General features: G+C 42.2%; 1 protein-coding gene across 3 annotated transcripts in view; it reads left to right on the top strand.

The window, feature by feature from the left end:
* Nucleotides 1-23,757, top strand: part of KNL1 (kinetochore scaffold 1) — a 58,794-nt gene that overhangs the window by 19,369 nt on the left and 15,668 nt on the right. For 2 of the 3 annotated variants that reach the window (XM_019496578.2, XM_059722995.1), the window contains exons 10-14: nt 340-6,024; nt 11,506-11,650; nt 15,075-15,142; nt 15,287-15,385; nt 22,028-22,143. In XM_019496578.2, coding sequence (XP_019352123.1) covers nt 340-6,024; nt 11,506-11,650; nt 15,075-15,142; nt 15,287-15,385; nt 22,028-22,143 — 6,113 coding nt within the window. The remainder of the gene's footprint in view (nt 1-339; nt 6,025-11,505; nt 11,651-15,074; nt 15,143-15,286; nt 15,386-22,027; nt 22,144-23,757) is intronic. The other variant, XM_019496579.2, reaches the window with a different exon arrangement.

Here is a 23,757-nt window from a genome sequence, read left to right as displayed (position 1 = left end):
TTTTCCCCATACTTATTAGGGTGGGTCATCTTATATTTGGGTAAATGCAGTAAATTCTGAAGTAAAATTGCTGTGCGATTTCTGTTTCTTTCTAATGTATGCACTTTAATTATGGAGCTTTGCCTCTTCCTTTTGAAGGCACATAAACTTTCATATATAGCTAGTGCTTTGTTTTTGCTTGTTGCTGGTTCAAAAGGACAAATATATAAATGGTAGTCTGCCTTAAAAAACGCAATGCTGGCCTTAAGGCTACATTAATTGACTGCAGTATTAAAATAAAATAAGCACTATGGCACTGTTTACATATGTCAGTAACTGTCATTTCTTGTCTTTCTTTAGCAGTGTAATGCAGACCATACCAGTGAAGAAATGAATAGGCATGACAGAACACTTATCTTTTCAGATGAAAATGAAATGGATATGACAGCCAGTTGCACTGCAGTAATCATGCGCAGTAACCTCAAAAGGAATCAAGAAACTGACCAACCCAGAAAAATAGATTTCACGTCATTTATGGCTGAGTTAGCATCTAGAAGTGAAGAAATGGCCAAAAAATTTAATTTTTTCTCTGACCCTACAAATGATGCATGTTCATCTCTTCAACAGAAGCCAGATGATACCACAGTGAAGAAAATAAATTTCAATGAATTTTTGATGAGCGTGAAGTCAAGTAAAGAAGTTGCCAGTCCCACTTCTGCAGTGCCTGACAAAAAGAACCTGTTTTTTGTCTCTCCACAAGTTTTGGAAGGCAGTATATTTTCTCCCATGGAGGATGCATATAACCATGCACAAGAGAACACCTGTGATGTGACTAAAATCTTCAGAGGACAAGATGATGGAATGGATGTTACAAAGTGTCATTCATCTGACATGAAGACTTTCTTCCCTGCAACTTGCGAAGCCTCATCAAAGCAATTGGGGCATGAGGATATTACTGTGTCTTTTAGAAATGATGGTATGGACATGACTGCTAGTCACACTGTAAAATTGTCCTTCTCCAAAAATGGTCCATCCAACACTGAAAATCAAAATCAGAACAGCAGCATGGACTTCTCATCTAATTTTGTATCTGGCAATTCCAGATTAGAGGGACCACCTAATAATCAATTTGGTGTTCAAAAGGGCCCCCAAACGTGTGTTGGGACGAAAACTGTCAATGATAAAGATGAGGTAGATTTTACCAGAAGCCATACTATTTGTGTAGACAAGCATGAAGTAACGCAGATCTCTAAACAAGGTGCCAGAGAAATGGTTATGATGCCTGGATCTATTTCTTCTGGGTCTGTCTTCCTTGATAATAAAACTGTCTTTTCCACCTGCAAGGATGTGGACGTTACTGGGAATCGCACAGATGTAATCTGTAAGGAAACTTCCAGGGAAACCTGTGATTGTTATGAAGCCTCTCAAAAAATGGGAAATGCTATCCCTTTGCTAATGGAAAATACCATTTCAGGACATGATGATGACATGGACATTACAAAAAGGCATATAACTTTAGATAATCAAGTTTTGGGGCAATGTAAAATCAGAGAACCTATAATATCTTCTGTCCTAGAGAGCAGAAGTAAAAGGGTGATTCAGAATCACAGGACTGCGGCTTTGAATGTTGGGGTAAATTCACATGCAAATTCTAGCTTTTGGCTTTCTAAGTGTGGATTTCAAGATAACCTGGCAAATTCTCATATTGTTTCAGAAGAAGAGATGGACCTGACTAAAAGTTACATTGCCAATGGTATTGAAAAGAGTACTGGAAATGAATTTCCTTCTGATATATCTACTTCTATGACAAACAAACCTCAAAGTTTTGATGACATACCAACTGCTTGCAATTTAAATGAGCAGGAGGAAATGGAAATAATAAAAAGCCATGCTGTAGTCACTGGCAATCAAACCACTAGAGTAACTGCAGGACTAGAACAAATGCAACCTAAAATTATTACATGTGAGAGCTGGAAAAAAAACATAAGTGAAGCTGTAAGTCCTCTTGATTCTAATAAGGAAAATTTACTTTTGGTAAAAGGTAATAATACAAATGTTGAAATAATCCATACCCTAGACGCGAATGTTGGAGATCTCAAGGAACAAGTAGACTTTGAGAGAGCTGGAGAAAAAAATGCTTATGTGGGGGGTCTGCATTCCATTCCAAAAAATATTTTTTCACTCCAGGAACCAGATAAAGAAGTCCCCCAAAGACAAACCATTGCCACCAACAGACGTGCACAAACAAATTTCCAAAAGCAAACCTCTGAAATATCTCAGCCATTAAACAAAAGTCTTTTTGACCATTCACTTGCCTTTGCTAATGACGAAAGAGGTATTTTTTCAGATGATCAGGATATGGATATAACTAGAAATCATACTGTTGCTCTTGCTTTTGCTACTTCTGGGCGACAAAAATGTGAAAATACACATTCCCAAAATACTGCATTATCTAAACCACAGCAACTGCAAAATAATACCCTCCTATTTTCTGGTGATTTCAATATAGATATTACAAGAAGTCAAACTGCAGCCATAGACTGTGGGAATTTCAAAATGAGCTCAAAACAGGAGCATCTGACGACTGGCAGTGATCAGATTCCAGACTCTGTTGCTCCAAGTGTTTCTTTCATTTCCAGTAATGAGACTGTTCCCTGTGGAATTAAAGGATATGTGCAGTATGGAAAAACAGCAGGAATATACCTCAGCGACAAAGAATCTGAATTGCAAGGTCAAAGCCATACTGTGGAGCCATTAAGTGAGGGAATGCCAGACATTGCAAATTCTGCCAAACTTTTGTCAACTAGTAAAGGGATTTCTTCAAAAGAGGATGTCAGTAAAAGTCGTATTGCTGCAAATAATGACATGTATTTGAGGTGTGCAGAAGAGTCATCGTTAGCTAGAACATCTAGGCCATATTCAAAAAATCCACAGTTGTCTCCTTGTCCAGAAAAGTCAGTTGTGTTCTCCTCTAAAGAAAATATGGATCCGACTGGAAGTTATTCATTAAATGTTCAGGCTAAAAGCCCAGACAAAGTTTTAAAAGAAGAAAAGGTAGTGGCTAAATATGGCATTCAAGTTGAAGATAACATTTTATTTCCTAAAGAAAAGGATGTTATTACTACAAATAGCCTGAGGCAACAAGGATACACCTCATGCCCCATGATATCTGGCAAGAACACGCTAAATTTAACTGACTTAAAGCCCATGTCTCTCTTGAATGAGAAGACTGTCCTATTTTCAGAAGATAATGATATGGAAATTACCAGAAAACACACAGGAGCTGCAGACAATAAAATGTATGCACAGAAGAAAAGTTCAAGCAGGGCACTACTGTGTTTTCCTGCAGACAAAACTCGTGTATTTACATGCAGTGATGACATGGAGATCACTACACTCAATACTGTGGTAATTGACAAACCTGTAGAAATGGCTTCATCTCAAGTTGTGCCAAAATCAGATAAAGGACCTGGAAGGAAAAGCCAGATCGGGTCAACTGGAGAAAAGACTACTCTCTTTTCATTTGGTGTTAAGAATGACATGGAGATCACGGAGAGCTGTACAGCAGCAATAGACCGTCAAATAAGCTCAAAAGGTCAGAAGACACCTTGTGAGCCAACTTTACGTCATGCGGACAAAACTCATGTTTCTACGTGCAGTGACGACATGGAGATCACTGCACTTAACACTGTGGTAATTGACAAACCTATAGAAAAGGCTGCATCTCAAGTTGTGCCAAAAGTAGGTAAAGGAGCTGGAAGGAGAAGCCAGATCAGGTCAACTGGAGACGAGACTACTTTATTTTCATTTGGTGTTGAGCGTGAAATGGAGATCACGGAGAGCTGTACAGCAGCAATAGTCCGTCAGATAAGCTCAAAAGGTCAGAAGACGCCTTGTAAGCCAACTTTATGTCATGTGGACAAAACTCATGTTTCTACGTGCAATGATGACATGGAGATAACTGCACTTAACTCTGTGGTAATTGACAAACCTATAGAAAAGGCTGCATCTCAAGTTGTGCCAAAAGTAGGTAAAGGAGCTGGAAGGAGAAGCCAGATCGGGTCAACTGGAGACGAGACTGCTTTATTTTCATGTGGTGTTGAGCATGACATGGAGATCACGGCGAGCTGTACAGCAGCAATAGACCGTCAAATGAGCTCAAAACGTCAGGAGCCACCTTTACTTCACATGGACAAGAATATTGAATTTGCATTTAATCGGGATGATATGCAAATAACTGAATCTCGCGCTGTTCCTAGAATTGTGCAAAGAGTAATGTTCAAGGACCAGCTAAAATTGGATGCGCAGGTTGGACAAGAAGCCCTTTCAAATAACAAAACAGCAATTTTTCCTATGGGTGAGAATATGGAGATCATTAAAATCCCTAAAGTAGCAGTGGATTATAATGAAATTGCCCTGCGGGGTGGACAACCCAACCAAACTGTAGCTCTGGTTGATAAAACTATTGTGTTTACAGGTAATCAGGATAACATGGAGATTACTGCATCTCACACTACTGCTGTTAATAATACCCTTAAAGGATATGAGAATCAAGAAGTATCAGATGAAAGCAGCCAGCAGCAGAGTTTATATAGAAAACCTTCCTCTGCTTGTAGAGAGAAAATATATTCCAAGCACACAGAAGACTTCAGGAGTGATTGCCAGTTAGAATTGAAGGACAAATATGGAACAAATTTTCCTGTTTCATCAGAAACCAATATTATCAAAATCCACAATGGTGCAACAGACGAGTTTGTTCATTCTGAGGATGCATTAGATATCATTCAGAAGCCACAAAACTTTACTGACTTTCCCAAAGCTAATTCTACTGTTTACAGTGAGGATCTAGTTAAACTAGTAAAACCCAAAGACACAAAGAGCTTCAAGCTTCTAGAAAATCAATTGGAAACTTCTGAGGTAAAAAGTGAAAATGAAGTTGCAAAGAACAGTCCTGTGGCGTGCAGTGAAGAAAATGGAGATGCTGTATTGCACGTTCAAAGTCCTATTCAACAATCTCACTTACATAAGGACATTTCTGAATGTTTAAAGAAGAATGCACATAGTGTGCCAAATACAGGAAAAATAGACTTGAAAAATGATTCTGGGAAGCTTACTTCATCCAGGCAAGAATGTAGACTCACAGATTTAGTCACTGATGGAGCAGATGCTGTTACAATTTCTTACAAAGACATGGAGGAAAATGAAAAAATGCCTTTTGAAAGGAAAACACTTCCAAAAGATTTCCAAACAACTTCAGAACAGACTGAACAACTCTCCTTGGTCACTGCTGTTCCTATAGATCAGATAGATCCCAACTGTGTACCTGCATTATCTGGTATTGTAAATGTTTGTTCCAGACTAAAACATATTAGAAGAAATTCTGAGTTTGCTACCATTTCTGAAATTGATCCTGTCTCTAACTTTGAACAGTTGCCTAAATTGGCAACACAGCCAGGAGATTCTTTCAGAGTAGGAACAAATACTGAAAACAAGTCCAATAATGCAGTCAGAATTCAGGAGCCAGCAGACGTGTATTTTGAAAGTGCAGGTGCTTCTGTGGATACTGTTTTAGACACAGTACATAAGGGTGCTTGTCAAGGGAGGAAGATACGTCTTGGTATCTTCCCACCTAAATTGCCCAACAACAGAAATTGCAACACTTCTAATGCACAGGACCTAAACACCAAAGCAGAAGAAAAAGAAAAAACTGCAGTTCCAGAAGTAAATTTGGTCACTAGAGAAACCCCAGAAAATACATATTTTAAGCATAACTTGAGCCCTTCTCAGTTTATAGCTGAGGAATTGCTTCCTGTGTTTCCAGAAGAAATGGACTCAAATGATTCTTTAAATTGTGACCCCCCAGATGGGGCTCTTAGTGTAATGGATAACAAAGAGATCTTCCCTAATAAAAGGAATTCACATGAAGAACAAGAAATGTGCAGCAACCAGAAAAGAGCTATAGAGCAAGAGGAAAAAGAACTCCAGAATGGGAAGAAGCTCAAGAGGGATGATGGATGGGATGGCAATGCTCCAAACCAACAACAGGTGGGCCTAATTACTTATATTTAGAACATAGTTAACCGTCATAGGGCTTTAAATTCACCCTGCCTGAATTTTAGGAGTGTGAATTAAAAAGTTGTTTAGTGGAAGGTTTTACTGTAAGAGTTTCTTGCATGTGCCAGTCCATAACTTTGCCTTTCCCTAGGCAACTCTTGTCTTGTCCTAACAAAGGAACAGTAACAAATTGTTTTGTGAAACTCCTGTGTGTGAGGAAACTGGACCCTATACAGGTTTCCCTCAATTTATGCAAGTTCTTTATATGTAAATTCGCTCTTACGCGATGAGCATATTTAGACCCCTAATTTGTTATATGCGAGGTAAATTCACTCTTATGCAATCGGCATGGGTGCCCCCCTGCCCAAGCAGGTAAGTCTGTGGGTTTAGGGGAAAGGGCCATTGCCCCACTCACCCCAGCCCTGGCTGCAGCAGCCCTGGTAGTGGCAGCGCCAGCTGCCTGCAGCTGCTGGGCTGCACCATGCTCCACATGGGCTCACCCCAGCTCTTGGGCTGTACCGTGCCATGGTGCAGGCAGCTGGTGTTGGCTGCTCCCAGGGATGTGGTGAGTGCAGACAACCGGAGCCCTGGGTGGCACAGGGCACAGCACTCACCCTAGCCCTGGCTGCAGCGGCCCTGGGAGCAGCCGATACCAGCTGCCTGCACCAGGGCATGGCGCAGCCCAGGAGCAGAGGTGAGTGGGGACAGGTGGAGCATGGTACTGCCCAGCGACTGCAGGCAGCTGGCGCCGGCTGCTTCTGAGGCCGCTGCAGCCAGGGCTGGAGTGGCAGCCGCTCTGCTCCCTCTGCTTTGCTGCCTTGTGCAGCCCTGTGAGCCGCAGCTCTCCCCCTGCCCCTTCCCTAGTCCCAGCCTGCCTCCCTCCCTCCCTCCCTCACCGCCATGGGAATCTATCCCTATTTGTTACATTGTAAAGTGGGTTTGCTTTATGCAAATCTGATTTATGCGCCATTCTCCAGGAATGCATGTATGGTATAAATCAAAGGAAACCTGTATAAGGGGAACTGATGTTTACTCATTTTTTAACTCACTGACTCAATAGTTTAAAGATCATTCTTCCTTTGATAAATGTTTATGGTCCATTGAACTGTTTGGCAGAATCATGCTGCTTTGTTTGGTATCCTGTACAGACCCAGATTTAATAACGCTTGGATATTAGTAAAGTGAAGAAGGGTCTTGTTAGTTACTAGATTCATGATGCATTTCAAAGACTGCTTCACTGTTCTTCCTAGTGAGAGTGTAATAGAATTATTCTGGCTGTTATCTATAGTAAATCCCATCAGCATGGGAAATGTTATAGTTGCAAAACCTTATGTGGACATACAAATGAATTTCAATTGGATTTATAGATGAATTTACTGAATTTCACCTAATAGGCAGGGGTGGATTCAGAGAAGGATCAGTCAACTGTATGGCAAAAAAGGACTTTGAGTCCCCAAAGAAAGTAAGAATTCCATCCCCCCCTCCCTTCCCCTCTGTGCTCAGAAGTAAATCTCCTCCTCTCCCATTATTTCCCTCCCTCCCCCCCCCCCCGCAACACCTCCCCTGACTGCTACCGGTGCTGGGTCTCCAGTTTTCCAAGGTTGAAGGAAGCTCCTGTCCCACTCCAGCCAGGTTGTGTGAGGGCTGGGTTCAGCCTGGGGCGGTGGTTGCAGAGAGTGGGTTCCCCCTTCCTGCCTGGTCCATCCCATTTGCCCCTCTCCTCCCCCCACCCACATGTTCCGTGCCAACCTGGGAGCAGGCATACCACAGGAGGACTTGCCTGCCTGCCTCCTCCTGTTGTCCCAGGCTGAGCCCAGCCCCGGCACAGCCCAGCTGGAGCAGCAGGTAGAGAATGGAAGAGGAGTATGTGCCTCTGAACCGGGAGGTGAAGTTGGGAGGGGGGGAAATTCTTACCTGTTTTGGGGACTTAACAAAGTCCTTGACTATTGTTCTTGTGGCATGGTCTGCCTGCCCTGGCTGGGGCACGGAGAAAGCTGGGCATGGGGGTGCAGCCACTTACCATGTTCTGATTTTTCTCACAACTGCCAAAATTTAACCACCGGTTGAAATTTTCCATAATTGTATTCCTTGGGCTGATGTTTAGAAAAAAAATTTGCCCAAAAAACTTCAGTCACTTCTGAAAATGAGGCTAATTAAAAAGTACATTTTAACCCATAATAAGATACCTTGGTAACCTGTTCTTTGAGAAACTAGTACTCCAATCCTTTGGTTGCAGTGGCTTGTAGTCTGGCAGAGAGTGACTTTTGTGTGGTGCGCACTTTACCATGTCTGTGATTATTTGTCCAAATTGTTAAGAACCTATAAAGAAAATCTGTATCTACATGCTTAGTAGGAACTTGGTAGAGTTTAAACAACAACTTCTTTAAGATCCCTGGGGTTGAGCAAGACTTGCCTATAGTTGCAGTTCTACACTGTGCTAGGTATAGGCACCTGAACAAGAAGTAAAGCACCTGTCTCTTTTCCCCCACAGTACAGGAAATTACTGACAGAAAAGCAGCATTATTCAAAAGTGGAGAATGTAAAGAATATTTGGGGCATGGGACAAGGAGCCTGGAGATTTGGACTAGAGAGATTTGGCAAAGGGGAAGAAAACTCGGATTGTAAATTAGGGTGGGGTGGACTAGAACTGGCCAAGCAAGGAGATGGGGAGCTTAAATGGAGACGGAGAAGACTGAGCCTGATTTGATTGGGCCAAAGACATTTAGACTTGGAATTGGGTAGGAATGGATCGGGGCTAGCTAAGCAAGAAGTCCAACTGGAAACTCAGGTAAATGTTAAGTACAATGCAAAAAGGTAAAATGTGTAGTTTTAATAGTTTGGGTTTTTTTTAAACCTGAGCATTCATATGTATACTCAGCTATCCATTTAAAGAATATTGTTTGTAAAATTATGCTCTCAAAAATACAAAACTAAGGTAATCTATACAACTTCAATTTGGCCTGCTTTGACATGTGCATTTTGATACACAGCGTACTCCAGTTGTATGCATGGTGAGTAAATGCATAATTTGTTTAACTGCATAATCCAATGCCAGTCTCAATTTGTTATCCCTTGTCACAAACATTACTTTTTGGCAGATCAAGTTAGTGCAGAAACTGCTATGCATATAAACACTAGGACTGCATGAAATTCCGGCAGCCGTTTTGTTTCAGAGGTGTTTGGGCCCATTTCAGCACCTGAAGCACCAAATCCAAAATGAAACGGAAGGCTCTAAAACATCTACAAAACAAAACAAAACCATCCAAAATGTTTCGGATGTTTCGGAGCCAGGCTTGCAGGGAAACAAACTAAGAGGAGGGAGGGGGAAGAGGGCAGAAGGACTGCTTTGATATTGGTATCTGTTGCTGGCCGGTGACTCTGAGCTGTCCCTGAGCTCCCCTCCAATCCCAGTGCTCTGGGGGAGGGATGGCAGCCTGCTGTCATCCCATGCGCAGATCCGGGTGCCCGAGTCCCCTGGGAGGAGTCTGGCACAGCCCTGCAGCCCTCTCAGGGGGTGCAGGACCCCAAATCTGCATGCGGAATGTCAGCATGCTGCTGCTGCCATCTGGCCATTGGCAGCACCTGAGTCTTCTCAGCACAGCCCATGTTTAAAAAATAAAAAAAAATTAAAAAATACCTGCACTCACCAGCTGTAGCAGGGGCTGTGGTGCCTCCTGGGAGAGCTTTCCCCCTGCACCCGTGCAGCCCCCACTCCCCAATCACCCATCCCTGCCTGGCCTTGGCATCCGAACACTTTAAAAAAAAAAAAAAAAAAAAAAAAAGCCCTGCACTCACCAGCTGCAGAAGTAGCAATTACGGCCTCTGGGCACTCATGGCAGAGCCTCCCCTATAGCACAGGGCAGTGGGGATCGCCCTCCCTGCCTAGCCCCATGGTGTGGGTCCAGAGCACCTCAGTAGGGCACCTTGCACTGCCTGGGAGCAGGGACCTCGGGCTGAGCACTGCTGGGCTCCAGCTGACTGCTGGAGCTGCCCCAGCTCCCAGACAGTGTGCAGCACCCTGCTGAGCCACGCTACACGTGTACCATGGGGCAGCTGCCATGATCCCCACTTCCCCCCACTGTCCTGCACTGCATGGGGGTCTCTGCCACAAGTGCCCAGAGGCCCCAGTTGCTGCCCCTGCAGCCGGTGAGTGCAGGGCTTTTTTTTTTTTCTGAAGTGCCGGGACTAGGCTGGGGCTGGCCAGGCAGGGCAGCCATAGGAACTTCTCCTATGGTTCCCCCAGCCTGGGGAGAGGCAGACACAGCCAGAAGAACCACGGGAGACCCTGCAGCTGCCCAGCTGTGCCTGCCTCTCCCCGGCCAATCCGGATCTCCAAAACAGCATCGAAACTACACAACAGATTAGGTCAAATCCAAGGAGAGCAGTGATCCACAACACCGAAACAAATCGCTGTCCGCTGAAACAGCCGAATCTGAAATCAAAACGAGAAATAGCCATTTCACGCAGCCCTAATTAACACGTTTCAACCTTCCTGTAAACTTTAGTACCAGGAGTGAAGGGCTATGGGTAAAAGTCTTGAAACTGAAAGGAGCTAGTCACTTTTGGGCCTGCTATTAAAAACCTTCAAAATGATTGGAGCTTGTTGGTTTTGCAGCTGCTATCTTGCTTCATTTCAAGACACTTAACAACTGTGAACTTGACTAGGTCCTGTTGTTTTAAAGACTTCCAATACGGGCCCTGGAACTAATTGAAATGAGGGGAGCTGGTCAGTTTGACAACAGCTAATACTGGAGCGGTGAAAGCTTCTGTTGATACAGAAAGCTACTGTGCATTGCATACGATGGTTTGGATAAGTGAACACTCATGTAATTGAATAGTTTGGTTTTTTTTTCTTTTTTCCCCACCCTGAAGCTATGCACTTAAGTAGCATATGCTGTGCTCTTTAAATGCATGATCATATGCTAGTGTTAGTCTACCTTATTTAGTGTATAAAATGGCCCTGCTTTGGGAATTAGTGAATTGTTTGGTGAAAGAGGTTGTTGAATTTGGTGGCCCCCTGCTTCAGTTGCTAAATAAATTAGAATGCATAAGTAAGAGGTAGAAGGTTGCAAGAAAATAAAGGAAGGGCTCATGTCTTGAGGCAGTTAAATTCTGGTCTGGTGACCTGGCTCTGTACCTGCCAATGCCAAATAATTTTGATGTGATCCTTGAAAATTCTTGTAAACCAGACTTTTCACTGGTGACTTTTAATTGCGTTTTCCTTATTTAAAATATGCTGAACAACGAGGAGAAAAGAAAATACAATGTAGTTGCTCGTTAAGTGAGCCCCATTCACTGTACACTGTAGTGCCGTGTTTGTTTAGTACATATAAATGTGCAGAAACTAAAAATGATTTGCAATTGAAAGCCATAATATGGCAGTTGTATAGAAGTCCAATAAATTAAGTATTATTTATAAACAATTGACTGCAGCTCTTTTAATATCTGCTTTTTAATATTGTTTAATTTCAGCCTACCTGTAACACATCTCATACTCAAGCAGAAACTCCTGAATGTGAAGAGCCTCCAAATCTGTCAACTAAAAGCCCAGACAGGACCCACTCCAGCAACAGCAGTTCTTTGGATTCGATTAAGGCTGATGCAGACTTTAGTAGTAGTAAGGCCTTTTTGACAATAATCACATAAAATTTATTCTGGTTCTAATCAACCAGCAGCATTATCTAGCAACACTTATTTCCTCTAGCGACTGTTGCAGGTCCATAATTCCTAGGGTCTTCCTTTTTCCAGATAAGTATTACTAGCTTTTCTCTGGTCCCCTGGTTTCCTCCCCTGTCCTCCATGAGTTCTCAAAGAAAGGTTTGTTTAATGGTTCAAATATTACTTTGGATAGTTACTTAAGTACTCTAGGATTAATTTTGTCTTGCCATTCTAGCTTGCTTTTTCTATTTTATCCAAATTTTCTTAATTTGTTTTTTCTGTATTCTGTATTCCTATCTCTTTGTTAGGATGGTTTTTGTTAGGCATTTAATCACAGTTAATGCTTTTTGTAGAGACTAAAGCAAAAAGACACTGCCTTATGTGCATCATTCAATTTTTGTTCTCCTTTTCTCTTGCTTAGATGTAGCAGATGTTGATTTTTCCATTATTTTTCTCAATTCTAATATATTTATAGAAACATTTTTGTTGCCTTATGTATGCTTTACTACTTGTGATTCATTTGTGCCTTAGTTTTTCTGCTTTTGTCCCCACAGACTGGTGCTGTTCTTTTTCTTTTTGTCCTTGATCATGTGCCCTTGTTTCCAGTTTTTGTATAATACCTTTTGATTTTTAGGTCATTAAGAGTTCCTGATGCAGTCATAATTTCTCCCTTAATTCCTCTCTCCCTTTCTCTTGCTTCCTGTCTTTCCTCTGTGTTGGGCAGTTTGTTAGTGTGTTTTTAATATAGCTCTGTAAGTAACTGTAAGAACTCCTGCACTCATTCATCCTTGAGATTTGTCTATGCAATGAACCCTGTGAACCAATTTCCTTAAGTTTTTGTTGAACTTTTTTTTTTTTAAGCCAGTTACTCTTTGTCTATTTACTCCTCCTTTTTTCAGTCTATCATTCCTTAACCACTTTAATCGAAATTGCTTTTTATCTTTAGATTCTCAACCAGTTTTGCCCTGATAGTCAGAATCAAATCCAAAGTAGCTGCTTCCCAAGTAACTTCTACCTTTTGAAAGAGAATTTTTTTTTCCAGCGTGTTCTATGAACCTGAAAGTCTGTCTTGCTTGCTGTATTGCTTTTCTAACAGATACCTGGAAAATTAGGATTTCTAACAAGATGCAACTAAGTCGTGTCCTTTAGGTGCTCAAAAAAGCCTCATCCTATACCTCCTGATAAGTATGTACTATAGATCACCTAGTGGCATTGACTGTGTTTATCCTTTCCCTTTATCCTTCATCAAGGGTCATTCTGCAAACCCACTGTTGCCTCTTATGAACTTCCAAGCAAATGTCTATATTGTTCATACATGAAACAGCTCCTCCTTGTTTCTCAATCTGCCCATTTTGAGCAAACTATACACTTCTGTATCAATATATTGGCTATATGCCAGTGCTTGCTAGTAGGAACATGTTGCTGTCCAGATGGTGTGTTTCTCCTAAGTGGTCACTGCTGTTAAAAGGAGTGTCATCTGAACACTTGGAATGGGGAACTTACTGGTAAGAAATAGCTGCTCCGGAGAATCTGGAGAATCTTGAAAGGGTTCAGAGAAGGGCCTCAAGAATGATTAAGGGCCTGGAGGACAAACTTTGAGGAAAGACTAAGGGATTTGAGACTGTTCAGCCTGGGGAAGAGAAGACTGAGAGGGCGACTTGGTGGCCATCTATAAGTACACAAGGGATGAATATCAGGAGCTGGGAGAGAAACTGTTCACTAGGGTGCCCCAGGGGAGGACAAGGAGCAATGGCTGTAAACTGTTAGAGGATGGTTTCAGGTTGGATGTAAGGAAAAACTTTACAGTAGGGGTGACTAGAATCTGAAATAGACTTCCCAAGGAGGTGGCACAATCCCCAGCCTTGGAAGTCTTCAAGAGGAGACTAGACAGACACCTTGTTGGGATCATCTGATCTCGGCAGCATTCCTGCCCAGAGCAAGGGGGTTGGATTCAATGATCTTTTGAGGTCCCTTTCAGCCCTTAATTTCTATGATTCTTACTCTTATCTCTGCAATTGCAGTTTTCCATTTTCTTCATATTCCAGTCCTATGCTTAGGTTACTACTTTTTTTTTAAACTTACCTGTGGACTTTTGCTACCGGCCCCCTACAGACCCAATATAAAGTCCTCTTTTCTTAAATTGGCAAGTCAGTGTCCCTAGATGAGGTGGTTGTTCTTCATCAAATAGAGCCATTTCTTTCCACAATTCTGCAGAACACCATCTTGTGATTTAGGAAATCCAAGTTCTCTTCTTAATGTCATCTGTACAGCCTAAGTTTATTATTAAACTGTTCCTCTTTATTTTTAATAGGCTTGGCTGCCATAGCTAAATTGAGATGGCACAACTGAGAGTAATAAAATACTGTATAGTGAAAATTGGCTCTTCAGTATTGACATCTTGTTAGAAAGTTGTAATTAAGATTCAGAACAACTCAATTCTGATCCTTTGTCGTTTCTCGCCCCGCTAAGCTATAGTCTAAATAGCAGTATATGCTAGACAGACATCAACTTTACAAACATAATTGAATTGATTATTAAGGAACTATTCAGTTACCCTCTAACTTTCCCAAAATATTCTTTGGCACAGAGTTAAGTATGAAATCTTAGATTATTGTTCTAATGAAGATCAAACTTTGCATTAAAGTAGCTAGTGAATTAGTCTGGACCTAAAGTAATGTCTCATGCCCTGAGTACTGTTTGCAATTCTTAGACCTCTTCCTCCCTCTCTCTCTTGCCCCGCCTCCCCCTCCTGCCTTTCCATAACCACCACTTTTAAAAGAGGTAGAAAAGATACAAAGAAGGGCAACTAGGATGACCAGGGCCGTGGAGAGGCATCTATATGTGGAGAGACTACAAAGTTAAGACTTTTTAGCTTAAAGAAAAGAAGACCGAGGAATGACTCTAGAGGTCTATAAAATCATGATTTGGCATGGAGAAAATACATAGAAAGATTTACTATTTATCATGTCACAACCTGAATTGGGGGTCATGCAATGAAAGTATTAAGAAGCGGCCTTAAAACAAACTAAAGAAAATACGTTTCCATGCAGCATTTAATTAATTTGTAGATCTTATTGACCCAACATGATGTAAGGACCTATAATTTAACCAGATTCATAAAAGGATTATACAACTTAATGGAGGTTAGGCCAATCTATCAGCCAGTATTAAATATGGCAATTAGAGGTGTGGCCTCTAAATTAGGACTCTCTAGGTCTCTAAATGCTGGAAGCTATAAGGGAAGAGAGGATGCAGGGGAGAAATCAGTACGGATAGGCCCTTTAGCATCCATTCTCCCATACTGAGGTGCTAGGCTAAATGACCCATTATATGCTCTCTCTTATGTTTTTTTTAAATAAAGTAATCTCCATCTTTCTCTCTAGCGCAGCCAAACAGTCAGATGGAGTCTCAGCTTCTCACGGATAGTATTTGTGAACAGAATTTATTGGAGGTAAGTAAGCAGCTGAGAGGCTTTAATTCCTTTTTCCTAAGAAGAAATGTATTGGCTGTGTCCCCTTTAAATGATCTTTTTGCATGCACTGGTGTTAATGATCATAATTTAATTATTGTTATGCACTCTGTATTCACATTGCAGAAATTTCAGGATGGGGTTATCACAGTACGGGAGTTTTTTACACTTCTTCAGGTCCATATTGTGATTCAGAAGCCCCGGCAGAGCCATCTTCCAGCAAATGTGAGTAGCTAAATTCTCAAACACGTTCCCCATTGCCATTTAAAATATATTCTTTTGTCTTGATTTTCATTGAAGTGGACTGAAAGTTAAACAAGTAGAGCTGCAAGGACTACTTTATCTCATCAAAACCACAAACCAACCATTCCCTTCTTTCCTCCTCTCCCCCCCCCCCCCCCCCCCCCCCCCCCCGTCAATACAGGTCTAATTAAATCTGGATGTGGTTTTGTTGTGGTTTTTTTTTATTCTGAGACACAAACTCCCTAGGAATTACTATACACAATTTCATTTTTTTTTTTGTATCACACATTTTATTAAAAATGTAGTATATAAATATCTTCTGAGACAAAATAGTTCTTGAAATATAAATTTTCATAATACTCCTGCCATCATCTTGTCATTAACTGCTTGCACTCTGCCTAGCCTATTCCCACTCTGAGAATGTAATGTAAGATTGAGAAGATTCAGGCTATTAATGAAGCAGTAATTTTGAGGTCTCCACATTACAATATAACAGCATAATAGCAACAGAGATGGAAAAGTTTTATGAGGCTGTAGCTATTCTGGCGCTTTCTTTCTCACAGAAGCCTGAAGAATATATTTGTACTGCTGGATGAAACTTTTATAATAGAGACTATAATATATAATAATATAATATAATGCATCCATTTTTTTCCATTAGAGGTCTGGAATATTTCATGTATGTACTCTCTTAGATATTTTTAAAACAACTTTCATTTCCATGTTAGTTTTATTCCCTGCCAGTAAAGCTAAGGAAAGTCCTATTTTTCAGCTGCTAGAGAAAATAAAATCCTAGTCTGCACAGCATTATTGCACTTAAATTCAAGGCATGTTCATTCTAGTGTTTCCACTTGAAGCTGAAAATAAAACTGAGGCAAAAAGACATTTTTTTTCTTAAATGAGACGTAGACTGCTGTTGCACTGTGGAAGGAGTCTGTTTGGCTGTGTACAGGTACAGGAAAAATAGAGGTAAGCATTTTTGTGTTGAATAAATAACCATAAGCCTCTCTTAAGCCTGCTCCCTTTGCTCTCAGGGTGAGCATCATAAATATTTAAAAAATGGAAATCTTCAAGAGAATTCAAAATACAGAATTTTTGACTGGCTTTGTTCTGTTTTGCAACTGTTCTTTCTTTTAAACAGAATAGTTCTAGTATAATTTTCTTATGGTTCGTTTGACAATCCTGATCTTGATTAGTATCCCAGTTTTGGTACCTGAATTGAGACGTTTCCAATCCAGCACAACCTTCAGGCAACAGAGGATTTATTTTCAGTTTTCTGCATAGCCAACTGAATTTGCAACTGAAATATTGAAGTTGAAGAACTGGTCTCTAGATGGTCTTTTTGGATTTCTCTTTTAAAAGCATCAAATAGCATTCTTTTAACCATATTTTCCTATAGAGGTGCAACCTAGTTGTCCAAACACATAGGATCAGGGTCATTCCTTGGGGGGCGTGAATTGGGACAACTGCCCCGGGGCCCTGTGCTTTGTGGGGCCCTTCAGAGTCAGACGGAGTGGCCGCGTTGACTGCACTGCTGCTGGCTTCACATCCGGCTGCTCGGTGCACCCTCTTCCTCCTTTCCCTGCTGCTGAATCCATCGCTGGTTTCCTTGCGTCCAGGGGTGGGACCCCACACAGGCTGATTTGCCCCGGGTCCCGCACTCTGTTCAGGTCATCTCTGCATAGGATCATAGGAAAGTAGGGCTGAGATGATCTAATCCAGTCTCCTGCTCAAAACAGGATCATCACAGACTAAACTATCCCAATCAAATGTCTGTCTAACCTCACCTTGAACATTTTTAGGGACAGAGATTCCACAGCTTCTCTAGGGAGACTTTTCCAGTTCTTGACCAGCCTCAGTCAGAAAGGTCTTTTGAATCTTCAACCTGAGTTTCTTCTGCTACTGTTTGAGGCCACTGCCATGAGCTCTGTGGCTACAGAGAAAAGACTCTGTCCATTCTCTCTTTAATTGTCCTGTAGGTATTTGAAGACTGTTATCAAATCCCTCTTTATCTTCTCTTTCCAAACTAAATAGTACTAATTCTTTCAGCCTTTCCTCATAAATTGTGTTTAATAGGCCTCTAATTGTTTTTGTCCCTCTACACTGGACTCTTTCCAATCTGTTCACATCATTCTTGAAGTGTAGGTCCCAAAATTGGACATGGTATTCCAGGTGAATTCCTCATCAGTGCTAAGTAAAGCAGAAGAATCACTTCCCTTTTTTTTGCAAAAGACACCTCTGTTAATACAACTCAGTAAGCTGTTTGCTTTTTTGAAATGTTGGTTCATGTTCAGCTTATGTTCCACTGTAATGGAACAAATCTGGTTCCATTACAGTGAAACATTCCCCAATCTGTATTTGAGCATACAGTTATTCTATCTCAAGTATAGGACTTTGCACTTGTCCTTGTTGGATTTCTTCTGAATTGATTTTTTTTTTGGTCCATTTCTCCAGTGTATCCAGGTTATTCTGGATCTTAGCCCTGCCCTCCAGAATGTCAACAACTCCACCCTACAATTGGTGTCATTCACAAATTTAACTGTGCACTCAATCCAGTTGTCCAGATAATTAATGAAGATGTTAAAGAATTCCAGGACAGATCTCTGGGAAACCACACTTGATAGCAACTTCCAACTAGAAATTGACCCGCTGATGACTGCTTGTTAAGTATGGTGGTCCAGCCAATTGTATATCCACATTACAGTACTTTCATCTAATCTGTATTTCCTTAGTTCATTGATAAGACTTCTGTGGGAAACAATGTGGATGAAACTTGCTAAAATCACAGTACATTGCATCCATTATCCTTGTCCCCAACCCTGCATCCACAGAGCCTGTCACCTTATCATAGGTGGAAGTTGGGTTGCTCAGGCATGATTTGCTCTTGGTGAATCTGTGCTGGCAGTTCCTGATCACTGTGTTCTCTTCTGGAAACTTAACTGTAGCTTCACATTAGGGGACCTGCGCCATGATGTTTCCAGGTATCAAAGACTGACTGGTTTGTAGTTCCCCGGATTCTCCTTCCTTCCGTTTTTTTGAAGATGAGCACTCTGTTTGGCCTCTTCATAGAATCATAGAAAAGCAGGCATAGAAGGGACCTCCAGAGATCTAGTCCAGCCCCCTCCATGAGGCAGGATCATCCCTGTCCAAACCATCCTATACAAATACATTGACTAACCTATTAGCAAAACTACACAGCTACCTCTGACACAAGACATAACGCTCTAATCTACCACAAGTAAAGTAGGGGAACCACAGTGGCCAACTTCTTGCTGTTGCAAAGTTGTTTTTTTTTTCAAATCACTTGGGATCTCACCTGACCTTGAGCTCTCAAAGAGGATAGACAATGGCTCTGAAATTACCTCACTCAGTACCTTCAGTACCTACGGTGTATCCCACCTGGCCCTGCTGGCTTGAAAAATCTAGCTTCTCTAATCCCTAACCTGTTCTGCCACTACCCTAAGATGTTTGTCTCCTTCCTGTCTTTGCTGCCAACTGTTCATCCCTTAGTAGCTGTCTTTTTGTGAAAGACTTAAAGTGAAAAAGGCATTAAATGCTTAAGCTTTCTCTGCATCATCTGTAACTAGATAGCCTTATGCATTCAGTAAGGGACCTACACTTTTTTTCATCTTCCTCTTTCTTCTGACATACTTGTAGAGTCCTTTTTGTTGTCTTTTTATGTCCCTTGTCCTTTGCATCTCAAAACATGCCTTGGCCTTCCTAATTTTCTTCCTGCATATTCATGTGAGACTCTTACTTGCATATAAGCATTAAACTGCTGCTGCAAAGTGTCTTTATGAATACAGAGCTATCCTATAGAGAAGCATTTGATTTGTAAAATGGCAATGCCTTGACACATGAAATAAAATACATTGGTATCAGTCTACTAGTCCAATTTCTGTTCCTAGTAGGGGTGCACTGATCAATCTTTTCTTAGCCGATACAGATAGCCAGTTATTCACCAGGCATATTGGCCAATATCAATCCGATAATAGATTTACAGGAGCACAGCCAGGCAGTATGAAGGGCAGCACCCTGCAGGTAAGTCTGCGGAGGGAAAGGGGCATGAGGGATGGGGCAGATCGAGGCCCCCACAGTAAGGGAGGGAGTGGGGCTGGGAGTGCTGCCCAGCCAGGGTGCTGAATGGGACCCTGTGGCCATGGTGGGGAGCAGGCTGGAGTCACAGGTAGCTCGTCCAGAGGATCAGTGTCCCTGTGCTTAAAAATGGTGGTGGGGGTGCTTGAACTAAAGCTCGTCAAATGAGCTTTAGTTCAAGTGCCGTCACCACCATTTTTAAGCACAGGGACACTTAGGAGTGGGACAGGGGTGGACACGGGCTGCCTGCTGTGGACTCAGGACTCTTTGCTCTGCTCCCTTTGCCTCAGAAGCTGCATGCTGGCTGTGCCACGTCCCCTGCCTGCACAACTCGCCACTGCCACCAACAGGCAGGGGACGCACAGCCAGCTTGCAATTCCCAAGGCAAAGGCAGCAGAGCAGAGAACCCCAAGCCCACATTGGGCAGCCCACCTCTGCCTTGTGCACAAATGCCCCTCCCCCATGCCTTCCCCTGGGGTGCACGTAGCTCCATCCCACTCCCCGACCTTGCCCCAAATCTCATTCACTGCACTGGTTGTGCAGTGCCCCCTGCCTCTGCTCCACTCCCTCCCTCACTGTGGGGGTCTCAATCTGCCCCCACCTCCCCACGCCCCTTTCCTTCTACATATTTATACTTACCTTCACTGTGCTGCTTTCCATGCTGCCCAACTGCATTCCTAGCCACATGCATGCTGAAGCTGCTTGCATGCATGTGGTGTCCAGGGGCCCTGGCAAGAAGGCATATTATATTTATCTGTGACATTATCAGCTACACTGGCCAAAAAAAGCCAATAGCTGATTATTTTAATTTTCCTTTTATCAGTGCCAGTCCAACGTGCAATCAATATATCAGTGCACCTCTAGTTCCTGGGTTCTTATTGCCTGTGCTAGTAGGAAATGCTCTTGTGCCAAGGGCAGTGAACAGAATTCCTATAAAATGAAAATAGTACCCACAACAGCAATATCTATGTATTTAGAGAGTTTTTTTCTCATAGTGCATTGAACATCAGAACACTTATAATAGTGTATTAACCAATGTGACTAACATATCCTGGGTTGGTTGTTCCCTCACTCTACCAAGTATGCATGATATGACCTATTCATGTTAAAGAATAAATATAAGGTCAGAAGACACACCTTGCACTTGGAGCAGAAACTGGTGACATGTAAACTATCATTAGTTACCTGAGGAATTTAATTTCACAGTCTCAAACCAGCCCCAGGAAAGTTCTGTCTCCTGCAAAGATGAACATTATTTCTGTAGAGAGTTGCATGATGTCATAGAAGCAAAGCTTTCAATCCTTGTCTGTATCCTGGAGCTTTAGGTGATCTTATTGGATATCCTGGGCCCAGGAGCACATCTTGAAATTAAGAATTGATTCCACAGCTACTGGGAAATAAGTGAAGACAGAAGATCAGTTTGATAGACATCCTCCGGGTCCACAGAGACTCATGATTTTTAGTAAAATATCTGTAAATACCAGTGTTTAGTTGTTTTTAAAGCTCTTCTAGATTTCTGCACTGATTAGAAAAGGAAGGGCGATAGCTGTTCTCTGGCTCTTGTTCAAGCTTTTTGTTTGCCCATTAAAGGGACACAGCTTGTGTTTATGAAATCTGTCTCTTAAAGTGGTTGCAAATGTTATGTCTCTTGAAGCCTTTACTGCACTTTGCTTACAGTAAAGGTTGGACAAGACTTTGTTATAGTTTAATTCTTAATACTTGAAGTTGTATTCTCTAAATAGTGAGTTGTGGGCCTAACAGCAAATGTAGTAATTTCACTATAGAATCATCACTGTCATTAAAACTGAAAGCTTCCTCTGTCATTCCCATCCATTCTTCAACTTGGAACAGCCTAAATTCTTTACCAATAAAATCTTCCAAAACTTTGAAGTCCCATTTTTAAAAATGTCAAAGTTTCATTGACTTTGAATTCTAAGTTGCATAGGTTTGTTTGATAGTGTTACCCTTTATGTTTCTCTAGCGCAGTTATTCTCAACTAGGGTGAGACAAGATTCTTTTAAGGGCGCTAGTAAATGTGCAAGTATCTGCATAATTGAGAAGATAACAAAACCAGAGGTGTCAAAAACGTTCTGACCTGTTGTGGTCTAGAGGTTCCATAAACCTTTATCCTGTCCAGGTGCTTTTCTTGTCTCCAATTAAAGGGCCGACTTATTAAAGAAAGATAATACTTTGAACTTCATATAGCATGCTATCTCTAGAGTACACCATGCTTTCTTAAAGGTGAGCCCGTATCCCCTGTTGGAAAGGTGAGGAAACTCGGGCAACAAAAGTGAAATGACTTATCTGTTATTGTATAGAAAAGTCTGTGAAATATATAAAATGGAATTGGAGCTTGGATTTTTTTACTTTTAGTTAGTGGATGCTGCTTCTGCCCACCCCCCACAGATATCTTTTCCTGCAATAACAAATCTGCAAAACTTTTACCCATGAATTTGATTTAAGGTTAGTATTTCTGAAGCGTGTGCGCCTTATTGGATTCTTCAGCTTCCTTCTTCATGTCCTTTCTAGTTTTCCATAAACGCAACTTCTGCTCCAGAGGACCAATTTTTCAACCAGTACATTTATCGCCCCAAGCTACAGATTTATGAAGAAGATTGCCAGCTTCTTTCTCAAATGGTCAATGAGTAAGTTTGTTTTTTTCATTTGAACATTTATATTAGTATTTTTGCTTTTAACCCTTTACCTTGGTTTTAGCTGCATGCAGAATGGCCTGAAAAGAATAATTTCACTATTTTCCAAAAACACATAGGAAAATTATTCAAGGTAATAGCTGGTCTGTTTAAGCAAGCAGTCATTTAAATGTATGGGAAGGTCTTAGTAGGAAACTTGTGGTTAGAGATGAATTAACCGAAACAGCTTGCTTCATTTTCAGTTATGTATCAGATAAGTAGGGGTGCACCGATAGAGATTTTGGGGGCTGATACCAATAGCCGATTTTTAGGGAGGCATATTGGCCAATACCAATCCAATTTCCAATGAAGCATGGAGAGCTGCTTCTAGCTGGTAAGTCTGTTATGGTGGGAGGGGAAGGGAAGGGGCGGGGCATGGGAGGGCAGATCAAGGCCCCTACGGTGAGGGAGGGAGTAGGGCTAGGGCAAGTGCTGCCCGAGCGGGACATGGGACGGAGCCACGGCGGGCGGGCTACCACTGTTGTGTGCACCCTGGGAGGGCATGGGGGGGAAGAGGTGTGTGCCCCCAGATCTGTATGGGGCATGGGCGGGGTGGGCTAGGGCTGGGGCTGCACCGTGCTGCGCTTGGAGTGGGCAGCAGTGCTGGGAAGGGGCTACGGGGGGGTTTTAGCCCCCCCAAATTTGCTGTAGCCCCCCTCCCAGTGCCGCCACCACCTGCCCCAAATGCAGCCTGGCCCAACCTCCTCCCTCCCCACCAACCTCCACACGCCAGAAAGAGCCTGGCACAGTCTCAGCCCCAACCCATAGCTGCAGCCCACCCTGCCTGCGTCTTGCGCAGATCTGGGGGCACATGCACCCCCGTGTCCTCCCAGGGTACATGTAGCACTGGGAGCAACCTCCCTTCCCTATGTGGCCCCCCCCACCTGGACGAGCTGACTTTCTGTCCTCCACCCCAGCTGGGCAGCGCTTGCCCCAGCCCTACTCCTCCCTCACTGCAGGGGCCTTGATCTGCCCCCCAATGCCCTTTTCCTCTCCCCTCCCCTTCCACCACACTAGACTTACCAGCTGCACATAGCTCTCCAAGCTGCCAAGCTGTACTCCTTGCTGTCTACGTGCTGTGCTGCAGTTGTGCGCACACAGGCATTTATCGGCCACATCAGGCCAATTTCCAACGCACTCAATTTTCTTTATATCAGTGCCAATACCAATATCGGACCAATGTATTGGTGCGCCTCTACAGATGAATTGAAAAAAACAATTATTAACTAACGTAACCTTTTTGGATCCTTTTTAACAAAGGTTATCAAATATAACAAGTGGAGCAGGACATAAATGGTCACTATCTTTTCTAATTATTCAGAATGTGTCTAGTTAACCTACATGTGGCAATGCATCCTAAGGACTTAAGTTTTTATATTTACAAGATATTTCCAGTACCTGCTTCTTCAGTCATACAGTAATTAGATGGCTAAAATATAAAAGTCCTCCTAAAAATTTCCCAGCCATAACACAATGCCATCTTCTTTCCTCAACACTCTGCCCAGAACATTCAGCCCTTCCTCAAAAAAATAAATAAATAAAAAGCTGTAAAAATAATGCATTTTTACA

Source organism: Alligator mississippiensis, chromosome 2 (genome assembly GCF_030867095.1).
Source record: "Alligator mississippiensis isolate rAllMis1 chromosome 2, rAllMis1, whole genome shotgun sequence".
In the NCBI taxonomy this organism is placed as follows: Eukaryota; Metazoa; Chordata; order Crocodylia; family Alligatoridae; genus Alligator; species Alligator mississippiensis.
The sequence above is the reverse complement of the archived record's forward strand: the minus strand, read 5'-3'. Positions and strand labels throughout refer to the sequence as shown.